A 22,797-nucleotide genomic window follows, 5' to 3' on the forward strand; every position below is an offset into this window, starting at 1 on the left:
TATATGATGATGTCATTGGGCAAGGGAACAGCATTAGACTGTGAATAGGACTGAGTAAGTAACTTAGAGGTTCCTGCGAAGTCTTAGTAACAACATTTTTCGTACAATGTACGTTGCTTTCATGTGAGAAATTACAGCTTAGTTAAGATAAGCTGTCTTGTTAAACTACCAAAACCTTTATTCCTCAACCACACGAGACCAAGCAGGCCTTGCAGCTCCTAATCAGACGGAGGATGCTGGCAGCAAAAACTACCAGATGAATTTTACGCCATGAGAAGCAGAGGTGAAGATTCAGCTTGCAACATGGTGCCAGTGGTCGGTACAGCTTTGTCATAGAACTAGATAGCAAGCAGTGGAGGCCTATGTGACAGGCAGCAGCTGAAACACCTTAACTTTCAGGAACCTGCAGAAAAGAACCTTGTGGCAAGATTCTACAACACTGAATCTACAGTTGAAGGTGAAGGGACCTGGAATGCTCATCACACCTGATAAGTTATAGATAGCGTTAGGTGCCAATAGACTGTAGGAATTGCCCCGAGTTGAGGTTTAACTGGAGAATGACAGACCATCAAGACTCCATGAGTGAAGTTGAAATCCCTTATGAGCAACGGAGAACATTTAAGCAACAGGCGGTTTGTTTTAGACAGCGATGCAAGCAGGGTCATTGTGTGTTCTTAAGACAGACATAGATATATTCTTATTAGGCAAGGGAATCTAAAGTTATTGGGTGCAGACTGTGGAATTCGAAACACCAGAAGATCAGCTGGGATCTAACTTAAAGGCAGAGCAGGCTCAAGGGGCTGAATGAGCTGAAAATGTGTTGCTGGAAAAGCGCAGCGGGTCAGGCAGCATCCAAGGAACAGGAAATTCAACATTTCGGGCATAAGCCCTTCATCAGGAATTTCCTCATTCCTGATGAAGGGCTTATGCCCGAAACGTCGATTCTCCTACTCCTTGGATGCTGCCTGACCTGCTGCGCTTTTCCAGCAACACATTTTCAGCTCTGATCTCCAGCATCTGCAGACCTCACTTTCTCCTCAAGGGGCTGAATGGCCTAATTCACAAGTTCATATCTGCCAAAGTAGGACACAGTCACAGAGTACCCAAGAAGTCAAATAGCTTCTACCACCAATAGGTTCATGAGATTGTAGAGATTACAATGGATGAAAAAACAATGGTATTCTTCGGGGAGTAGGTGACCCAAAACTAGCCTTTTGGCTAAAAGGTATTTATATCAATGGGCCTCACATTATTGAGGGTGAAGAAACACTGTTTGTAGCTTACAGCAGTATAACTACATCATTTAGGAGACATACGACTAAACATGAAATACAATCAGATTTATAACTAAGGACTGTCAGATAGTAGAAAACCTATTACTTTGCAATCAAGAATTCTTCTGCATAAAGCATGACTAGATATTGTGAACGAAACACTTTTAAGTTGATTTATTATTATATATACCTAGGTACAGTGGAAAGTTTCATTTTGCATGTAGTACAAGCAATTCATATCATTCAAAGTCCATCAGGGTAATAGAACAGAGCAAAGAATATAATGATGTAGAAATGCCAGTGTTGGACTGGGTGGACAAAGTCTGAAGTCACATGACATCAGGTTATAGTCCAACAGCTTCATTTAAAACCACAAGCTCTTGAAGTGAATACAATGTTACGGCTGCAGAGAAAGTGCGGAAAGAGTGAGAGCAACCTTCAACTTAAAATTTGAGAGATCCATTCAGGAGTCTAATAACAGTGGGGAAGAAGCCGTTCCTGAACCTGGTGGTACATGTATTTCAGCTTTTGTATTTTCTGCCAGCAGAAGAGGTTGGAAGAGATTGTAACCAAGGGTTGGGAAGGGTTTTTGATGATGTTGGTTGCCTTTCCAAGGCAGCAAGAAGTAACATTGAGTCAATGGATAGAAGGTTGGCTTGCATGATGGCCTGGGCTGGCTTCAAGTGGTGCAAGAAGTTAAATCAGTTCAGATAAAGAAACATATGTTAAGGATCAGCCAATCAGGCTAAGAAAGGTCAAAGAAAGTTTGGTTAGGGAACAACAAGTGGAAGATTTCATTGGGCTCCCTAGACTCTGGCAGAAGCCGAACAAAGCAGAATCGATTACAATCAGCTATGTTGGTGTAAAGGTGTTATTTCATACTGAAAGCAGAATTGAGACGTATGACTTGACAGTGGTGGTAGAAATGTTTTCCAGTCCTGTTAACACTGATGACCACTATACTGTACTTGAGCTCATCATTGAATTTTTATCACCAGTCACTCAGATTGCGTTACAGCTTCATAAGCACACAGTGAAGTCAGACTCCAGTTTGGTTTCAGATGTCGAGAAGGCACAAGTTCATGCTTAATATTTTGTTTCTGTCTTGTCAGTATCAGTAACAGATCATCCAGAGAAAGTGAGGACTGCAGATGCTGGAGATCAGAGCTGAAAATGTGTTGCTGGAAAAGCGCAGCAGGTCAGGCAGCATCCAAGGTGCAGGAGAATCGACGTTTCGGGCATGAGCTGCTGCGCTTTTCCAGCAACACATTTTCAGCTCAGTAACAGATCATGTCAAGCAAGAAGCAGTTCTCAAGTAGCATGGTAGAGGCAGTGAATAGGTTCCCTTCACCAATAACATTGAGGATGAATGATCAAATTGAAACAAGGAGCTTCAGTCTATTATAAATCTATGTTACAGATATGCATACAGCACCAAGGAAGCTATCACTGAGATGGAGCATGTCCACAGGTTCAGGACATGGTCAAGAAGAAATTGTCTGGTTTTGACAGTCAGGATCCTGACAAAAGGATAACTGTCTCTGTCAAAGGCCATCAGTTTTCTTTGAAGGAAGTTCATGAGATTAAAGAGATTAAGGAAAAAATTCCTCTTTGAATAGGAAAGAGATCTTCCATGAAGGAAATCCAAGCGATTAAAGGTTTTCCAGTTTGTAGGGACTAACAAACTTCTGTATCAAGAATAGATACAAAATCAATATCTCCAACACAGAAGCCAGCCAACCTATCAAGTCTGAATAAAACATGTCCTGGCCGCATAGTAAAATGATCAGACTATCTGAAATACTGAAGTCAGAGACTTGGGGAGGGAGATAGGAAAGTGTGAATGTAATTATAGACATAAATGTATAAATAATGATAATGGGTGGAAAAACTTCATATCAGGATGTAAGGGATTGAAAGGGTTATTGGTGAGGCTTGCATTTCGAACATGATAATGTCAATTGGCTCATTGATGGACAGACAGTTTTGGACTACAAAAGTACAAGACCTGGTGGAGAAATAAGCCTCATAGTTTTAATAACAATATCTGTCATACCAGATACTGGTGTGGGCGGCACAGTGGCACAGTGGTTAGCACTGCTGCCTCACAGCGTCTGAGACCCGGGTTCAATTCCCGACTCAGGCGACTGACTGTGTGGAGTTTGCACGTTCTCCCCGTGTCTGCATGGATTTCCTCCGGGTGCTCCGGTTTCCTCCCACAGTCCAAAGATGTGCAGGTCAGGTGAATTGGCCATGCTAAATTGCCCGTAGTGTTAGGTAAGGGGTAAATAGGGGTATGGGTGGGTTGCGCTTCGGTGGGTCGGTGTGGACTTGTTGGGCCGAAGGGCCTGTTTCCACTCTGTAAGTAATCTAATCTAATCCGCAAAACAGTGTAACTTATATCTATTTGCAATCACATTATAAATTACAGCCTCTTCTCGTTACACTCCCAAGTGTTTTCCTCTACTGCACTAGACCAAGCTGGCCCTGTGGATCCCTACCAGAAGCTAGGATGGTGATAGCAAATTGATAAGCTGAACTCCAGTGATGTTCCATTATGCAACACCAGAAAGCAAGTTGACGTTTGGGACCATATAGTGGTGATATAAGCATTTGCAGAGACCGTTCATGTACCAGTGTCCAGAATTCAAAATGATTTCCAATCCCTGTTCAGTAGTGGCAAGGGTTACAGAGATGAGATCGACAACCAGTTTATTTATTGGTGGTGATTTGTTGTACGTTAGCCCTGACAGCCCTGAAGCTACTCTTTTCTGTAGTGATGGAGGGAGCAAAAAAAAATTTGTGTTTGCTTAGTACTCTTCATGACTTCAGGACATCTTACGTTCTGACACGTGCTTCGTATCCAAGGTGCTGAACAGCCAATTAAGTATTTATAAAGTTTAGTAACTTGTAATAGTGTGGGGAAAAGAAGTGACATTGGAAAGCATATCTTAGCAGGACTTATCACTTAATGGTAAGGTCCTAGGGAGTGTTGCTGACCAAAGAGACCTTGGAGGGCAGGTTCATAGCTCGTTGAAAGTGGTGTCGCAGGTAGAAAGGACAGTGCAGAAGGCGTTTGGTATGCTTTCCTTTATTGGTCAGATATTGAGTACAGGAGTTGGGAGGTCATGTTGCGTCTGTACAGGACATTGGTTAGTCCACTGTTGGAATATTGCATGCAATTCTGGTCTACTTCCTATCGGAAAGATGTTGTGAAACTTGAAAGGGTTCAGAAAAGATTTACAAGGATGTTGCCAGGGTTGGAGGATCTGAGCTGTAGGAAGTGGCTGAACAGGCCGGGGCTGTTTTCCCTGGAGCATCGGAGGCTGAGGGGTGACCTTATAGAGGTTTACAAAATTATGAGGGGCATGGATAGGATAAATAAGACAAAGTAATTTCCCTGGGGTCGGGGAGTCCAGAACTGGAGAGCATAGGTTTAGGGTGAGAAGGGAAAGATATAAAGGAGACCTAAGGGACAACTTTTTCACGCAGAGGGTGTTGCATGTATGGAATGAGCTGCCAGAGGATGTGGTGGAGGCTGGTACATGAGGATGGGTATATGAATAGGAAGGGTTTGGAGGGAAATGGGCTGGGTGCTGACAGGTGGGACTAGATTGGGTTGGGATATCTGGTTGTCATGGACGGGTGGACCGAAGGGTCTGTTTCCGTGCTGTACATCTCTATGACTCTATTTGAAACCAAGTAAACAGGGAGAGTAGCCTCTGCTTAAACATATCACCTGAAAGGTGGAATTTCCAATAAAGCAATATTCCTGCATATACAGTAAAGCCTCATTTTGTATTTTAATTTTGCCAAAGGTAAGCTTCTCTTTTAAACAAAATACAAATAGCAAAGAAATGATGTGGACTAATGGAGTTCAGTAGAAATTGCTGGATTAATTACAAATCAGACAGAGAAAGCAGTCACAAAACTTTATTTAGTTATTGGAAATTTAATAACAGAAATTGTCAAAAAATAGCAAAGATAATGAAAGTAGAATTGATTCAATTTAAGTGGTGGTGATATGGGGTTGCTGTTTAAAATTTGCTGTGATTGTAAATATGAGATGGCTTTTGGAAATCTGAAAGTTAGTTTATTCAGTAGGTTTCAAAACTGAGTAGTTTGTGCATTGAAGCAATCTTAAACTGGAAAATATTTGGAAACCGAGTGGCTTTTTACGAGTTATAAAACCGTTGCTTAAACACAGCTCTTCCAGCTGAATGTCTGGAAGACTGAAAGAGCATTCTTCTTAAAAAAAAATGCCCTTGACTGTTTTCTATTGATGGCAGATGCTGTCTTTTGTGATAGACTATCTCTTCTGCTGCCTCTGAGCAAAGGCTTTTGTGACAGTAAAGATAACTGCGCAGATTTGCTGAAAGTAGGTTTTGGATATGACTGCATGCCGTTTGCCCAATAACGTGTGTGCAGCTGTACAGTGAGACAGCCCTGCCCAATCCTCATAAACTGCAGTGCCTGTAAAACCCTTGCCTGCTGCTTATGCCGGAACATCCGTGAACTACAGGACAGTTTAACAGTCCCTCATGAAGGAAAAATTACAGATGAGCAATGTAAGTAATGTGTAGCGTGTGTTGCTCTTTCTCTTAAAAGAAAAAGCAAGCTTGCTTGTGATGTATGTTGCATTTCTTGCTTATAGCGTGTGGTTTGTAATTTTTCTTGCAGTTTCTTTTGATCCCCAGTGTATGACACAAGCTGTACTGCGCATTTTTATTGGTAGTGGGAGGAGCTTCAGGTCCAAGTGACTATGAGGAGCTCAGATAATAATTCTATTTAAATTGTATATTATTTAATTGTGACTGAATATACATGGTATAGAACAGATGCTGCTACAATGATTGTTGCAGTGCCAATGAATCGATTTTTAAGCATGGCTACATTGTTAATGCATTGGAGGACTCAGCAATGAATTATTTGTTGTCGTTATTGTGCGTAAGCTTTAACAAAACAGTCTGTACAAAAGAATATGTGACTAGGATGATCACTTAACATGCTTAATAGTAATTGTGGGTTTGTGTCTGTGATTAAGTTGGAAAAGACTTATTGATTTGATTTGGAGCAGTTGTAGTGCATAACATATTCCTCCAGAAAGCAGCAGTTTGGTTTATGCTTTCATGTATTAAACAATATGTATTTGCCATGTTTAATTACTTTGTTCATTATAAATAACTTATCCAAGGCCAGAATTTTCAGAATTCCTTTGAGGAACAGAAGTGGGCTAGGGTTGAACATATCAGTCCGGCTGGCATGCCAGGGTTTTGGTTGCTGATCGGGGGTCAGAGGGTGTGCAGGATTTAGGCCCAGCCCATAATTTATTGCTAAGGCTAATTAAGAAGGTTAAAGTGCGCATTGAGAGCTTGTTATGATTTTCATGGGAGCAAACCCACAATTACTATAGAGGCAGATACACTGTTAATGAGCTCCATGGTCACGGCCACCTCAAAAACAAAAGGGTGAATGGCACATAAGGGGAATATATGCCCAAAGATTTTGGTGCCGTTGACTCAAGTGACAAGGGGAGTCAGCAGGAATTGTATAGATACTGCAGAGTGTTTTCTGGCACCGTGGGAGCATGAGGAAGAGTCAAGGCCTACAAGCACGCGTGAAGGATCAACATGAACACAAAGTCTCTTGCAGTGGGGATATGGCTGTCAGGTTTAGGGCCCAGTGGTGATGAGGAGCCATGGCATCTGAGATTCAGTCCCAAGTGAGTGAATGACATTTGGAAGCACAGCTTTTATACCTGCATGACTTTCCAGCATTGCTCACCTGCCCAATTATTTGCTTAAACACAGAACAATCTCTGACTACGAGCAAGAGGATGTTTGTTTACAAAATCAGATCCAACATCTAACTAACATGCTCATGTGTATGCAAATTGTGTTTTAATTCTGGCAAAAGGATGAAGGTACACTGAAAATGTTTCTATAATGGCTCTTAGCCAAGGTGGCGAAAGACAGAACAAAATTCAGAGAATTCAGATCTATTGTTCCATAGTCATTGAGAGTTTTTTTGAGGTACCTCAGAATACTGAGGATATCTGACTATTTCCAAATCAGACCACCCCTGGTTCAGCTGATGGAAGTTAATATGGCTCTTCACTACAATGTCTGATTAGACAAGAGATTTTGGAGAGCCTCTTTTCTCTCTCTGCATAAGAAAATTTGACACTGGAGATTAAAGTGATGATGTAGTTGAATTATAAAGCTACTGCCTTTGATAAAAAGAGAGAGCTGCCAAGTTACAGGATGCAGATTACATTCCCCATTACATCATGGACTAAGGCAGTTTACAATATTATCTCTTTTTGAACTATGAAGAAAACCATTAAAACATCGCCGAGTGAAAAACAAGATTGTGCAAGACATTCTTATTTTGAATGTCAGTATGTTACTTGATGGCACTGTTTCCTGTTCCTGTCTTATTGTCGCCCCCTTTTGCCATTCTCCCTTTAGCCTCATCCTTTCCCTCCCTCCCATCCAGTTATCCCCACTTATCCTTGCCCTCTTTGTCCAACGTGCATCCCAACTCAACCTTCCCACCCCATTCTTCCTGTCCACATCCGCCCCCACCCAGTGCTTCCCCTTTCTTATCCCTTCCCAGTTTCTTATTCCTTACCCCTCCCATGTTCCTTCTATTCCCCGAACCCTCCATTTATCCACACACCCCTATCATATCACCATCCAAAGGCAAGACATCTCTAACTTGAACTTTGTTTAATTAATATCTACAACCCACTGGATAGTGATTTCCAAAGGTTCACAACTCAGTGTGTGAGCAGTTGGTTTCTTACTTAGCTCCTAAATGGCCTGTTCCTATTTGTTTTGAGAGTGTGACAACAAGTTTGAGACTCTCTGATCAGAATAAACATCTTTTCACGCTTAACCTTGTCATGCCCATGGACAAAGTGGAATGAGAAGGTACAGTATTTCTCAAAGTTGTTTGATAAAATGTCAAATTCAAGGTTATTACGCACGGTATGAGCTCATGGTGTTTGGGTGGTATATTAGCCTGAATAGAGGATAGCTAAGTTAGCAAGAAACAGAGTCAAGTTGACAAGCTGTAACTAGTGGCATGTCTCCAGGATCAATGCTGGGGCCTCCCCTATTTATGATCTATATTAATGATGTGAATGAGAAAAATAACTATTAAAGCCAGATTTGCTGATGATACAAAGATATGTAACAAAAATGTTATGAGGAAAGTACAAAGAGTCTATAAGGGGATAAGTGAATGGGCAAAAATTTGGCAGATAGTGCTTACTGTGCGAAAATGTGGGGTTGAGTTCAAGAAGAATGAAAGAGCAGAACATTTTTTTTTAAATGGAGAGAGGCTGCAGAATGCTGAGTGTCCTTGTGCCTTTAATGCAAAAGTTTAGTAGATAGCAATAACAAGTATTTTGGAAGTCAAATTGAATGTTTCCGTTCAATGTAAAGAGACTGGAATACAAGCATAAAGAATTCTTGTGACAAATGTTCAGTGCATTGGTGATGCCACACTTAGAATACTCCAGTCAGACTTGTTCACTTTACTTAAGGAAGGATTTACATGCATTGGAAACGGTTCAGAGAAGTTTCATTAGGCTGGTATGAAGGATTTCTCTTGACAGCAAGAGTTGTGCAGCTTGAGCCACTACTCATTAGAGTTCAGATGAATGAAGGATAAACTGATTAAAATGTTAAGGTTCTGATTGGACTTGCCAGCATATATTTTAAGAGAGTGTTTCCCCTCATTGATACATCTAGAACTGGGAGCATGGTTAAAAATAATGAGTCTCATCTTTGAGTCTGAGCTATTGGAGAATCTCTTCTCGCAGAGGGACGTCAGTCAATGGAATTTTATTTCGCAGGAAGCTGTGGAGTTTGGGTCATTTGCATATATTCAAGATTGAGTTAGACAGATTTTTCATCAATAAGGGAATTGAGGGTTGTGATGTTTAATCGGGAGGTGGAGTTAGATCCACAGTTCGATCAGTCATGGTTTTATTGACAGACCGAGTGTGATCAAGGGACCAAATGGTCTACTCTTCAGCCTACTTCTTCTGTTCTGGTCTTTAAAGGAAGGGAAAGAGATAGAGAGGTGCAGGGCTGGTGTTCTAGAGCTTGGGGACTGGACAACTGAAGGCACAGCCACTAATAATAAAGCAGTTACAATTTGGAATGTACAAGAGGGCAAAATTCGAGGAGTATAGAAGCATTTGAAAATAATGATGAAAATCTTAAAGTTAGCACATTTCTTACCATGAACCAAATAGGCCAGCAAACAACAGAATGATTGGTGAATAATTCTTGGTGTGAATTTAAAACATGGGTAGTAGAGCTTTGGATGTCTCAAATTTTCAAAGGATACAATGTGGGAGACCAGCAACGAGTACATTGGAATAGTTTATAACGGTAATGAAAGTATGAGTGAGGTTATCAGAAGCAGATGAAAACTGATAGACAGGAAGAATGTCAGAAGTGGAAATTGGCAATCTTACTGATCTCACAATTAAGACGCTTTGCAAGATTATCTCTGGGTTAAATGTGACTTCAAGACCACAAACAAACTGAATTAATTTCAGACTCAAATTCTAACTGTTCAGAGCATTCTTCTATAATTTAACACATCTTCTGTGTTGCGGATGTGTTTTGTCTTCCTTGTTTGTACATAATAGGGGAGTTGTCTTGCACACTGAGGTCTTGGCAGTTGTTTTCTGCATTTTCATTCACTTTTTTGCAATCATATTAACTGCCATCCATCTGTGGTAATTAAATGGAATATCTTATGACTTGTCCAATTTCCTGGTTATTTAAAAAGTGAATAAAAGTTCTTATAGAATTCCTGCAGTCTTGTGCCCTAGCTTTAACAGTTGCATCAGCATTTGTGTGCAGCTTATAGCCCGATTATTTGCGATCCCACTTTGCTCCTAAACACTGCATGTTATCTATGATAAAATCATCTATGATAGGAAATGTATTCTGTTTATGGTTTGTGGTTTATGCTTTAATTTTGTGAACGTTGAAGACATAGATTCAACATGTCAAAAGTAAGAAAGCTACAAATGTTTTCATTGTGCCCAATATTGTCCTGTTGTAGTATCACAGCCATGGTTGGATTGACTTATTGATGCATTTAAGACTATTTCCATTCATTTTTTCTTCCATGGGATGCTAGCATCACTGGTAAAGTTAGCATATTTTGCCAATCCCTCTTGCCCCTTGAACGGCCTTGCTTGCCATGCCATTATAGATAGCAGCTAAGAGTCAATTACATTTCTGAGCCTGAAGTTACATGTAGTCCAAACCATGTATTGATTAGATTGATCAGATTAGATTAGATTAGATTACTTATAGTGTGGAAACAGGCCCTTCGGCCGAACAAGTCCACACCGACCCACCGAAGCATGACCCACCCAGACCCATTCCCCTACATTTATCCCTGCACCTAACACTACGGGCAATTTAGCATGGCCAATTCACCTAACCTGCACATTTTTGGACTGTGGGAGGAAACCCATAGTCCAAAATGATGGCACATTTCTTTCCCTAAAGGACATTAATGAACCAGCTGGACTTCTGTAAAAATTGATATTGTCATGGACACAGATATTGTTATAGTAAGCTAGCTAACTGTCCATTTCAGAGTTATTACTACCATTCCGATCAAATTCAAACTAATTCAAATACCAACATTTGATTGAACCTATTTACCCAAAGCATTAGCCTGAGTGTCTCAATTACTAGTCAGGTAATATTACATACCGTCTCCCTTTCAATAATGTGTATTGGTAGCATATTTATAAAGCAGTATTGAGCATTGATGAAGTCTCTGCCAGAACAGTTGAAATTCTAAATCATTAATCTTGTTATTTATGACAGTTCCCCAGCTACCTTGAACAAAGAACAAAGAATATTACAGCACCGGAACAGGCCCTCCAGCCGTCCAAGCCTGCACCGATCCAGATCCTCAATCTAAATCTGCTATCTATTTTCTAAGGATCTGTATCCCTTTGCTCCTGCCCATTCATGTGTCTGTCTAGATACATCTTAAATGACGCTATCGATCCCACCCCTACCACCTCTGTCGGCACCCACCACCCTCAGCATGAAGAATGTTCGACGCATATCTCCCCAAAACTTTTCCCCGCTCACTTTGAACTCATGACCCCGATTAATTGAGTCCTCCACTCTGGCAAAAAGCTTCTTGCTATCCACCCTGTCTACATCTCTCATGATTTTGTCGGTCTCAAATCAGGTCCCCCCTCAACGTTTGAAGTTTAATTACTTTCTATATTGAATGGGTTTTCTGTCTGTTGTATATCCTGTCCTCAGCATGCTGTCAAATGCAACAAAGACTGGCCTGGAGAACACAAGATCTGTGGTGATACCACCTGCAACTTAAGCATCATGCGCGAGGAGGGTGCATTGGGTGAGAAATAGGAATCTAAGGCAAGGAATGAATTGCCTTGTTCAATACTCTCAGCAATGCAGGATGCTATGAGTTATGTATTAGTTGGCCCCATAATGTGAAGAATAATTTTCTCCATGGAGTTCCAGATAAGCAAAGTCCTTGTCACCTGTTTTGAGTCTGTTTTGCTGCTTTCCCTGCTGGCGTGTCACAAGTCAGAGCAAAGAATGTCCATGATTATGAAACACTGTTTGAGTGATGGGCTGAATAGCTGGAGGTATGTGGAGGCAGTGAGGAGTGGCTGTAAGCTGACAGTATTGTTAAATATGTGAAATGGAGGTTGTTTAAATGGATTATAGGCCTGAGTACTGAGTGCTAGGGCCGTACTGCAGTAAACAGTGTGAGGGGTTTTGTAGTGGATTGGCGATGTCACATGAAGATACATTTACTCACCTTGACCACTCAGGTGAGGTCATAAGCCTTGTGCCACTGCTGTCTAGCCCTATGAAGCAGATGTTTGGAACAGACCTCAATGTCCACTGTCTGTCAATTTGAAGTAATCTCCCTTGTTTCCTTTGGATATATTTCTTCTGGCCCTGCTGATTTACCTATTTTCAATATTGCTAAAGCCACAAAGTTTTCATTTTTATTCTGTTTATCCCAACCAATTTTGTAAATACCTTTGCAAACTATTTATTAAAGACCACACTTACATTTTGTATCTGTACACATGGGTTAGTATTTTGGTTTCTACTTCGTCATACTTTTTTCTTAATTGTCCAAGATCAAGACTTTATTTTAACTTGGAATCTTATAATTGAAGTATAATGTAAACGTATATTGTCTACTCTAGTAATTTTGTTTTCTTCTTCATTTTTTCATTGTCAATGCCTTTCTTATGTTTTCCTCTCCCACGCATCCTTTTAAAACCCAAATCCTTGATTAAAGGTTTTGATCACTCCTAGTTCTCTGCTTTTGGTTTGATGTACATTTGTATCTTTTTGGAGAATGTTACCATGTTTTCTGTTGTAAAATGAAGGTAGGTACACCTTGCTGCATGAATCAAAAGGAACTGATTTACCATTAACCGTTAGCAATAAAGTGGATCAGTTCCCGTGTTGGCTCAGCAGAGTTATTCAGTCAGTCGCCTGACATAGAAATCAGCAAGATTCTGGGCTTGTACCTCTATTGGATTACCTAATCTCTAGTCATTGGACCTAGTATTTGAGTTAGTGAGGGGTAGAAAAAAACAAGAGTTGTTAGTGTTGAATGGATGTGCCCAGCAATCCCTGCTGAAATTACACATCCATGGGAATTTAACTGAAAAGCATTGCCCACTTCAGTGATAGTCCTATGATTTGATAACCTGCTTATGTTCACGGTTGAGATTCACGCATGAATATTGATAATTTGGACCAGGTCAGACAGTGGCACGGTGGCTTAGTGGTTAGCACTGCTGCTTCACAGCACCAGGGACCCGGGTTCAATTCCAGCCTCAGGCAACTGTCTGTGCGGAGTTTGCACATTCTCCCCATATCTGCGTGGGTTTCCTCCAGGTGCTTTGGTTTCCTCCCACAGGATAAAGTGAGGACTGCAGATACTGGAGATCAGAGCTGAAAATGTGTTGCTGGAAAAGCGCAGCAGGCAGGTGGCAGAATCCAAGGAGCAGGAGAATCAACGTTTCGGGCATGAGCCCTTCTTCAGGAATGAGGAAAGTGTGTCCAGCAGGCTAAGATAAAAGGTAGGGAGGAGGGACTTGGGGGAGGGACGTTGGAAACACAATAGGTGTAAGGAGGTCAAGGTGAGGGTGAGAGGCCGGAGTGGGGGTGGGGGCGGAGAGGTCAGGAAGAAGATTGCAGGTTAAGAAGGCGGTGCTGAGTTCAAGGGAATCGACTGAGACAAGGTGGGGGGAGGGGAAATGAGGAAACTGGAGAAATCTGAGTTCATCCCTTGTGGTTGGAAGGTTTCTAGGTGGAAGATGAGGTGCTCTTCCTCCAGCTGTCGTGTTGCTATGATCTGGCGATGGAGGAATCCAAGGACCTGCATGTCCTTGGTGGAGTGGGAGGGGGAGTTGAAGTGTTGAGCCACGGGGTGATTGGGTTGCTTGGTCTGTGTATCCCAGAGGTGTTCTCTGAAATGTCCTGCAAGTAGGCGGCCTGTCTCCCCAATATAGAGGAGGCCACATCGGGTGCAGCGGATGCAGTAAATGATGTGTGTAGAGGTGCAGGTGAATTTGTGGCGGATATGGAAGGATCCCTTGGGGCCTTGGAGGGAAGTAAGGGGGGAGGTGAGGGTGCAAGTTTTGCATTTCTTGCGGTTGCAGGGGAAGGTGCCGGGAATCCCATATTCCCAATTCCTTCATCTCCTCTGCATCTGCTCCCAGGAGGACCAGTTCCAATACCGTACAACCCAGATGGTCTCCTTCTTCAAAGACCACAATTTCCCCCCAGACGTGATCGACGATGCCTTCCACCACATTTCCTCCACTTCCCGCTTCTCCGGCCTTGAGCCCCGCCCCTCCAATCACCACCAGGACAGAACCCCACTGGTCCTCACCTACCACCCCACCAAAATCCGTATACATCGTATCATCCGTCGTCATTTCCGCCAGCTCCAAACGGACCCCGCCACCAGAGATATATTTCCCTCCCCTCCCCTATCAGCGTTCCGAAAAGACCACTCCCTCCGTGACTCCCTCATCAGGTCCACACTCCCCACCAACCCGACCTCCACTCCCGGCACCTTGTCTCAGTCAAATTCCTCGAACTCAGCACTGCCTTCCTAACCTGCAATCTTCTTCCTGACCTCTCCACCCCCACCCTCACCGTGACCTCCTTCTACCTATCGCATTTCCAACGCCCCTCCCCTAAGTCCCCCCTCCCTACCTTTTATCTTAGCCTGCTGGACATACTTTCCTCATTCCTGAAGAAGGGCTCATGCCCGAAACGTTGATTTTCCTGCTCCTTGGATGCTGCCTGACCTGCTGCGCTTTTCCAGTAACACATTTTCAGCTCTTTGCTCCCACAGTCCAAAGATGTGCAGGTTAGGTCGATTGACCATGCTAAATTGCCCATCGTGTTTGGTGCATTAGTCAGAGTGAAATGGGTATGGGTGGGTTACTCTTCGGAGGGTTGGTGTGGACTGGTTGGGCAGAAGGGCCAGTTTCCACACCGTAGGGAATCTAATCAAACAAAGGAGGCCCTTGGAATTATATAACAGAAAGGGGTGATACCTTTGAGTAGAGAAAATGAAAGAAAATTGTTAAGAAATAAATAATGTAGATTTGGAATCCTCTGTCCTGAATTTGCTTCTTAACCACGCACTGTTAACAATGTGCAGAGCCCCTCCATGGTATACATGCAGTGAGATTACTTGGTGCAATATGATTAAGAATGGATATGTTTTTGTGTTTCTGATTTTGATTAGGACCTATCCAGGATGCAGGCATGATTTCTTGCTTTCCTGTATACCCTTAATCTTCCCATTAACGTTAGAGCGAACCTGTTGAGAAGGTCTTACTGTTAGCTGTCACGGCTCCTTGGATGCTGCCTGACCTGCTGCGCTTTTCCAGCAACACATTTTTCAGCTCTGATCTCCAGCATCTGCAGTCTTCACTTTCTCCTAGATTTAGTAAACTCTCTGGTATTTGGTCATGTCTTCAGATAACCTTTCATTAATTCCAGTAATATGCAGAATAAACACCCATAACAAAGCTTATTGTTTATTTTCTATTGTATTAGGGCATCCCAGATGGACTTGAAGAGTGCCCTGGAAGAATGCAATATTGCACTGAGTTTATTCTTAAATAACAAATTCTCTGAAGCTTTGGATTTGCTGCGGCCGTGGTAAGAAGTCTTGAAATTGAACTAAATGACTTGTTTTTCCGTGTGTCATTCTGCATTTCCCATAATAGATTTACAAGGAATTTAAACTATTTCCCTGCCCAATCCGTTGCCTGTAGTAATAGCATTGTCTTATGAATATTAGAAGAAAATAAAGTTAACTTTGAAAGTGTAGGTCATGTTCTTGTAAATGTTGGCAAAAGGAAATAACCACATTCATGTTAATTTCAAGTGCGTTGATAAGTTATCTTTAAAAATATTGTTTCAGTCTCCCAGATATTTCCTCTTGACTTCACTTGTAAAAGGGTTGCTTTATCCTCCTGAGCTTGAAAACTGAGTGGTCACATTTGTTATATTGCTGTTGCTAGATTGCTGTGGAGAAATCCAAGAAGGCACTTGTCCTACTTGTCCCCCCTTGCTTCATGCATTCATGCATGGCAGGTTGATTGTTACTGATTTCCCCTTGGAATGATCCAAGGTTAGTTCAGTTGGCTGGACAGTTATTTTATGATGCAGAGTCATGCCAACATCAAGGGTTCAATTTCCACATTGGCTGACATCGCCATAAAAGTCTCTCCTTCTCAACGTCTCCCCTTGTCTGAGGCTTGTTGAACCACGGATTAAACCACCACGAGTCGTTTTTGTAATGAGAGAGCATCCCTATAGACTGGTAAAACTGTGGCGACTTTACCTTCCCTTCGTGCAAACCTGTTTACCATTCACCTTTTGGCCCTTGCAGGACGCCTGGTTGAGAGGCTTGACTTTCTGACCGTAGGGAATATTCCACAACAGAACTTGTTCATTACTTTGTATTTATTTACAGAGTTGCATATCATAAGCGTATACCTTCAAGCCCAAACAGCCACTTTATTTTTCTCTATCTATGTTTAGGAGGCTGAAGTGAATGGTCAGTTAATGCCTACTGTTTGTATAAAATTAATCATGATTCATATGCACTCAACAGAGTAGGCTGCAGAATTAGGCTATTCAGATTCCAAATCTTGGTGGGATTAGGGAAAGGTGTTGTGAATCCAGACCCATGGGCTGTGGAGTGGAGGGTCCTTGTGTGGTGGTAAGGCGCACTGAAGCAATGGAGCAATGAATACCACCTACACTGAGTCAGCTATGGCTACATCCTAGCTGCTGTGCCAATACTGCCCTTCCCCCTCCATGTCAGACTTCTGAGAATAGCCAGAGGGTCTAGCTTGGGGTTGTGCTTCATTACCTTCTAGTAATAGGCTCTTCTGCTGTGCAACATAATGTACAACTAGTATTTAGACATCTTTATAAGGGAATATTGTAAAGCTCACTGATTAGTCAAGTGATATTGAGGGATTGCCCTTGCCTCAGGGTAAAACCTGATAGTTGTCATCATTAGTGTCCCCTTCCTCCTTTTCCAGGCTTGCTGAAACACCCCTGACTTGTAGCCTGATGCCTCCTCTGGCCTCATATTAGTCACCTACCCTTGCCTGTATGGCATAAATGTATGAGGGTGCCAACCCATTTTAGCTCATCTTTGGCACAGTGTGCACTGCCCCCTTCTCTGGTACACCCTCTTTCATGCGATTTTGATGTCTGAGTCAATGGAGTAAAATATTTAGCCCCATCCACTAGTGCCCTGGGGTGACAGACACTCACCCTTGATTGAGGTTTTGCGATTTCTGTGGCAATTGCTGCAATTTTCTATTATTATCCAAAGAGATCTCTGGGCCTGTCATACATTTTGTTGTATTGTGAATTATCTTCCAATGGAACCATAGCACCCTACTCTGCCATAATATTAACAGACACAACATTGGTAATTTTAAAATCAGAGCGCAACAAGCAAATGATTTGTTCTGTAGTGTCAGGGTAAATGTTGTTAAAGCCATAAACTGCAACATTACCAATCTGATTCACCCACATGACGAGTTTAGGTACTTGTTTGTACCTTAGATTGAGGTATGCTTTGCTCTGTTTTAATGTTAAGAATATAAATTTCAAGTTGTCTTTCCAATTATCCAGCTCAAATATTGGAAATAAATTCTCGTGTGTCACCTTTGAAAAACCTATTGGTTGGTGATGATAAGCTGTATTTGTTTATATATGTTTGCGATCTTATGAACTGGTAGATTTGTTCACTGACGGATGGCACAGTGGCTCAGCGATTAGTACTGCTGCTTCACAGTGCCAGGGACTCCGGTTCGATTCCACCCTTGGGGGGACTGTCTATGTGGAGTTTGCACATCTTCAATGTGTCTGCATGGGTTTCCTCCCACTGTCCAAAAATGTGCAGGTTAGGTGGATTGGCGATGCTAAATTGCCCACAGTATCCAGGGCTGTGCAGGCTAGGTGGATTAGCCATGGGAAATGCAGGGCTACTGGAACAGGACAGTGGGTATCTGTCTGGGTGGGATGCTCCTCGGCGGATGTGTAGAAGAAGTTAGCTAAATGGACTGCTTCCATATTGTAGGGAATCCATGATTATATAAATAGGATGCTTCTTCCATTTCAGTTGTGGATATGGAATTCTGTCATTTTCCTTGTTGACTTCTTGATTTTAAATGGAGTAAGATTGCCATGCAGTCTGGCATAGAACTGATCGGTCTAGGTGAAACCATCTACATTTTGAAAATTAATGGAGAAATTAAGCAAAGGTTTGTGAAATACATTGAAGTGAACTGTCTACTTCAACTGTGATGGGGCAAATTTACTCAGTTCAAACTCAATTTTTTTCCGATGGAGCAATGTTTGGACTTTTGTCCCTCACGCTGTGTAACTAGGTGTTTCTAAAACAGGTCAAAAGACAGCATGTACCATGCCCTGGGTTACAGCACTATGCATGCAATGCAGGCAGCCATGACCTTTGAGCAACAAGATATCCTTGCAGCCATTGGAACAATGAAGGACGCCTTACAAACTTGCCAGAGGTGAGTTTTGCAGTGATCTGATGTCTTGCACCAAGCACTTTGTGACTTATTCTGCTAAGCAAGTGTTAATAATGTAGAAGTTCTTCACAGTTTATTTTTGCAGTGCTACAGTTTGTTGGGAATGTTTTTTAAAAATGTTTTGTTTTTTTTTCTGATGGTATTTTTATTGCTTTCATATTTATATCATAGCAGGGGGAACACATGTGAGATGGAAGGGCTAGTTATCCATCCATTCTGCTGCATGGAAAATCTCCTTTAAAACTAATATTGGTTACAATGGAAATGCTTAACATTCTGACTGATTGATTGTAAGATTCATTTTTGGACATCTTTGGTGTTTTGTTTGGAAAGTTAAAATGATACATGCTGTTTTGCTGATTTTGAACTTTGATTTAAAGTGATAATGCATCAGTTGATTGTGAAAGACTGACCTGTTGGTCTTAAATTTTACTTGTGTATGGATTAAGTAAATTAAAAATTTCTAACAAATTGATGCCTATTTCCTGAATATATTAAGCCAAACAGGCTGCTTTCTGACTAGTCATTATCAATACATTGCAATATTTTGTGATTTTGCTTAAGGTAATGAAATCGTATATTCTGTATGGGAAATTAGAACACCCCATGTTTCTGGCTATAATAAGTCAATTGCATTTATGTCATAAGTGTGTTGGAGGCCCAACCTTTTATACAACCTGCTGTAAGATGAATGTTATTAAATTGGAAAGGGTGCAAAAAAGATTTACAAGGATGCGACCGAGACTGGATGGTTTGTGTTATAAGGAGAGGCTGGATAGGCAGGGACTTTTTTTCCCTAGAGTGTAGGAGGCTGAGGGCCGACCTTGTACAGGTTTATAAAATCATGAGGGGAATGGATAGGTGAATCCAAAGGTCTTTTTCCTATGATAGGGGAGTGCAGAACTAGAGGGCATAGGTTTAAAGTAGAGAGAGGAAAGATTTACAAGGGACCTGAGGGACAACCTTTTCACACACAGGATGGTGCATGTATGGAACAAACTGCCAGGGAAGTGGCAGAGACTGGTTTAATTACAACATTTAAAAGACATCTGGACGAGTACATGGATTGGAAAAGTTTAGAGGGCCAAGTGCAGAAAAATGGGACTAGTTCAGTTTAGGAAATGTCGTCAGCATGGATGAATTGGGCTGAAGGGCCTGTTTCCATGTTATATAACTCTATGACTCTAAATGTCGATGAACTGTAATATTTGAGGTAATCAAAATGCGTGCTGATAAAAATTTCGTTCAGGGGTTATTATCATGCTCATTGTCATTTAGTTGTGAAACATTAAAGAAACCAAAGCCAAAATAGTAATATTACAAACCCATGCTTAAAAGGAAAGCTCCCTGGTATGAAGGCACCTTTGAACACTGATAAGATTACCCTGCTCTTATTACTTCAAATCAATCCCAAGTGTTAAATTCAAACTGATACTTCAGACTGAACACGGCTTACAAAGAGACAATGAGAGAAAAAGTGCATTGTTAAAAATCAATGAAATTTTCAGTGCAAATCTGATTCCTAAAAGCCAAAAGGTTAGACAGCTAGTTAAGGCCATCTTTAACTTTACAGCTTCTCATTTTAGGTAAATCAACCACAACTGATTAATGCTGTATACTATCATGGCTGGATGAGTTTTGTTTCTCAAGGTACAAATCTGTGCCTGTTCCAAACATTTTGAAATTTAGACATCCATACATTTGGCCGCATAAATTGGATTAGAATGCGAGAGCACAGCAAGAGGCCATTTGGCCCATCATATCCCTGCCAGATCTTTAAAAGAGCTATAAAATTAGTCCAACTCCTGTTTTTTGGTTTTGTCCTAGTCTTACAATGTGCTCCCTTTCCAGGGATTTATCCAATTCCATTTTGCAACTTATTGCTAAGTCTTCTCTTTTAAGTAATGTATTCTAGATCACAACCCATCCTGTAAACCATTCTTTTCCTTGTGGCACTTTCGTCAATTACAATTTTAGCATTATGTCTTCTTTCTTTACTGGCCCATCTGTCACTGGAAACAGTGTTCCTTACTTACATATTGAATCTGTTCAAGTTCTTGAAAACTCCAGTATATCTCACCTTAACATTGCCATGGTAAGGAGAACAACCCCAGTTTGTCTCAGCTTATCTCCAGTTCTTTGCCCCCAGTGTTATTGTAGAAAATCTTTTCTGCACTCTCTCCAAAGCCTTGATATCAACTGGAAGTTGGTGTCTATAATTTTTGTCCTCCCAAAATGATTGTGTAGGACATAAGCAATTAACAATCTTCTCAAACTTTGTCCAATTAGAGACAGTGGCTGGGTTCCAGAATCAGGAAGCATAGACAGTATGGCCTGTGGTAATAACCACTGGCTATCTTCACAGAATGGCTACTGCTGAGGAGCTAGCAACAGGACAGATAGTGATGCAAAGGAGGTAGTTTCAATAGCAGAGGAGTGTCTGTCATTACTTCAGGTATAGCGCAATGGAGCCATCACTTTCCATGACTGATTTCAGTGGCACATGTTCTGCTTGGGGATATGTGAGCATTGAGAATTACTGCCAGCAAATAATTAAGAGGTTTCAATTTTTACACAATTTTGCCCAGTATGAGGCCATCCCAATGAACTGCCAGGAATGAGGCACAAGCTGCTGCCCTGGCATTGCCAGGAACTTTTCCTCTCTTTTGGAGGTCAGTGGGTGAAAGCAGAGGCACAAAAATGGGCTATATCTTGGCGAGGTATCCAGATGTTGCCTAAAGGAGGTAACCCCCTTCTTTCCGTCTTTGCACCAGAGTCGGTGAGAAACCCGTCTGGCTTCTTCATTTGGGTTTCCTCCATGCACCAATTAATGGAGGTGAAAGTGCACTTGGACTCTTCTTTGGCCATTATAAGGGCCTGAGGGTAACTATGAGTGAGGGAGCTGGCTGATGTGTTACCTACTCACTGTCTTATGGGGGACACCTCTAGAGTGAGCAAGCCAAGGTCCTACTTTGCTTTGCCACTGCCCACCACAAACACACTCAATAATTTGCTTTGTTATACTTCACACAATTTCCTTTAACCTGAAGGAATGTTTCAACGTGACCCCACCCCCTACATAAGCTAAATGTTGACTGAACTTTGAGTTTCTTGTGTGCCCAAAACAGCATAGTTCCCAGAATATTTCACCAGTTTGATTGTAGATTTGCCACTGTAAGAGCACAGGACAAATGTGGTTGTGGGTTTCTGAAAGGTACCAAAATCATGGAAATATATTTACTTATTAATTGGGATGGAAGGTTTATATCAAATTTTGAAGAGACGTAGGGTTGAATTTACTAACTCTGACAGGGGTCTCCTTCACTGGCCGAGTGAGCAATTGCAACTGTGTTTCTGAGCATCCCAATAGGATTAAATGTCAAGCAGTTTATCTACTCAAAGAACTGCTAGCCAATCAGAAGACCAGGTCACCCAGGATCATTGGTCACTACAGGGATAGCCTCAGGCCCTGAAACAACAGCCATGAACAAGACCCCAGAAAAGAGTTCAGTGGAGTAAACTCGCCAGGGTCTGCAAGGCAGATAATGGGGGGAGGGGGCAGATGTGGTTGATTTGGAAGTCCGAGGGGTGATGCTAGCCATTGGGGTGATATCTGGAGCCTGATTGGAAGTGTTGTCCTCTTGCATCACTCTATTCCTCATCCTCTACTTCAAATTGTCCCTCACTGCTAGTATCCTACCATAGTTCTGAAAAAATATTTGCAGAAATGTTTTTATTGTGTTGATGGAGTTTTCGATATAATAGTGTTGGATTAAAGGAGGAGGAAATTGTTGCTCTGTGGAGACGGTGAACAAATGGGAAAAGTGAGTTGGGGAGTGCAAGCAGTAATATGTCTTGGAGCACTGAAGAAGACCATTCAGTCTGTAGTGTGTGTGTGAGTGTCTCCTTGCCCTCTTTCCTTTATATTTCCTTAAAACATAATCTGCGCAGGGAGGGCACAAGATGAGAGTACAACATGATGGAATGACTTTCTTTTAGCTTTGTAAGTAACACCGTTATCTTGAGAGTCTTGCTTTTTGGGGCTATGACCAAAGTTACCTGCAATAATGACAAATTGTGACAAAGTTGAGAAAATAAATAAAATTAAGGCGTTTTTTAAAAAAAAATGAGCACGTTCCTAAGTGTCTTTTGGCTGATTGTCTAACAGATGCATTCAGTAGCATTTTGTACTTGTCTTTGATTTCTGTCTCTGCATCTCCTTTTTGCATCCGTTTAACTGGAACCAATAATAAAAAGCAATTTTTCTTTCTCAATTCTATTTTTGCTTTCCTGCTTCACAAGATCAAGGTAAGAACATTTCAAAGTATTTTATTTCTTCATTAATTCCAC

General features: G+C 41.6%; 1 protein-coding gene across 1 annotated transcript in view; it reads left to right on the top strand.

Moving 5' to 3' along the window:
* LOC132825291 (tetratricopeptide repeat protein 39B) overlaps positions 1 to 22,797 on the top strand; it is a 111,085-nt gene that overhangs the window by 44,714 nt on the left and 43,574 nt on the right. The window contains exons 3-4 of the mRNA XM_060840398.1: positions 15,419 to 15,523; positions 18,298 to 18,429. Of these exons, the coding sequence (XP_060696381.1) occupies positions 15,419 to 15,523; positions 18,298 to 18,429 (237 nt within the window). The remainder of the gene's footprint in view (positions 1 to 15,418; positions 15,524 to 18,297; positions 18,430 to 22,797) is intronic.

The sequence above is a fragment of the Hemiscyllium ocellatum genome, chromosome 2, assembly GCF_020745735.1.
Source record: "Hemiscyllium ocellatum isolate sHemOce1 chromosome 2, sHemOce1.pat.X.cur, whole genome shotgun sequence".
Classification (NCBI taxonomy): Eukaryota; Metazoa; Chordata; class Chondrichthyes; order Orectolobiformes; family Hemiscylliidae; genus Hemiscyllium; species Hemiscyllium ocellatum.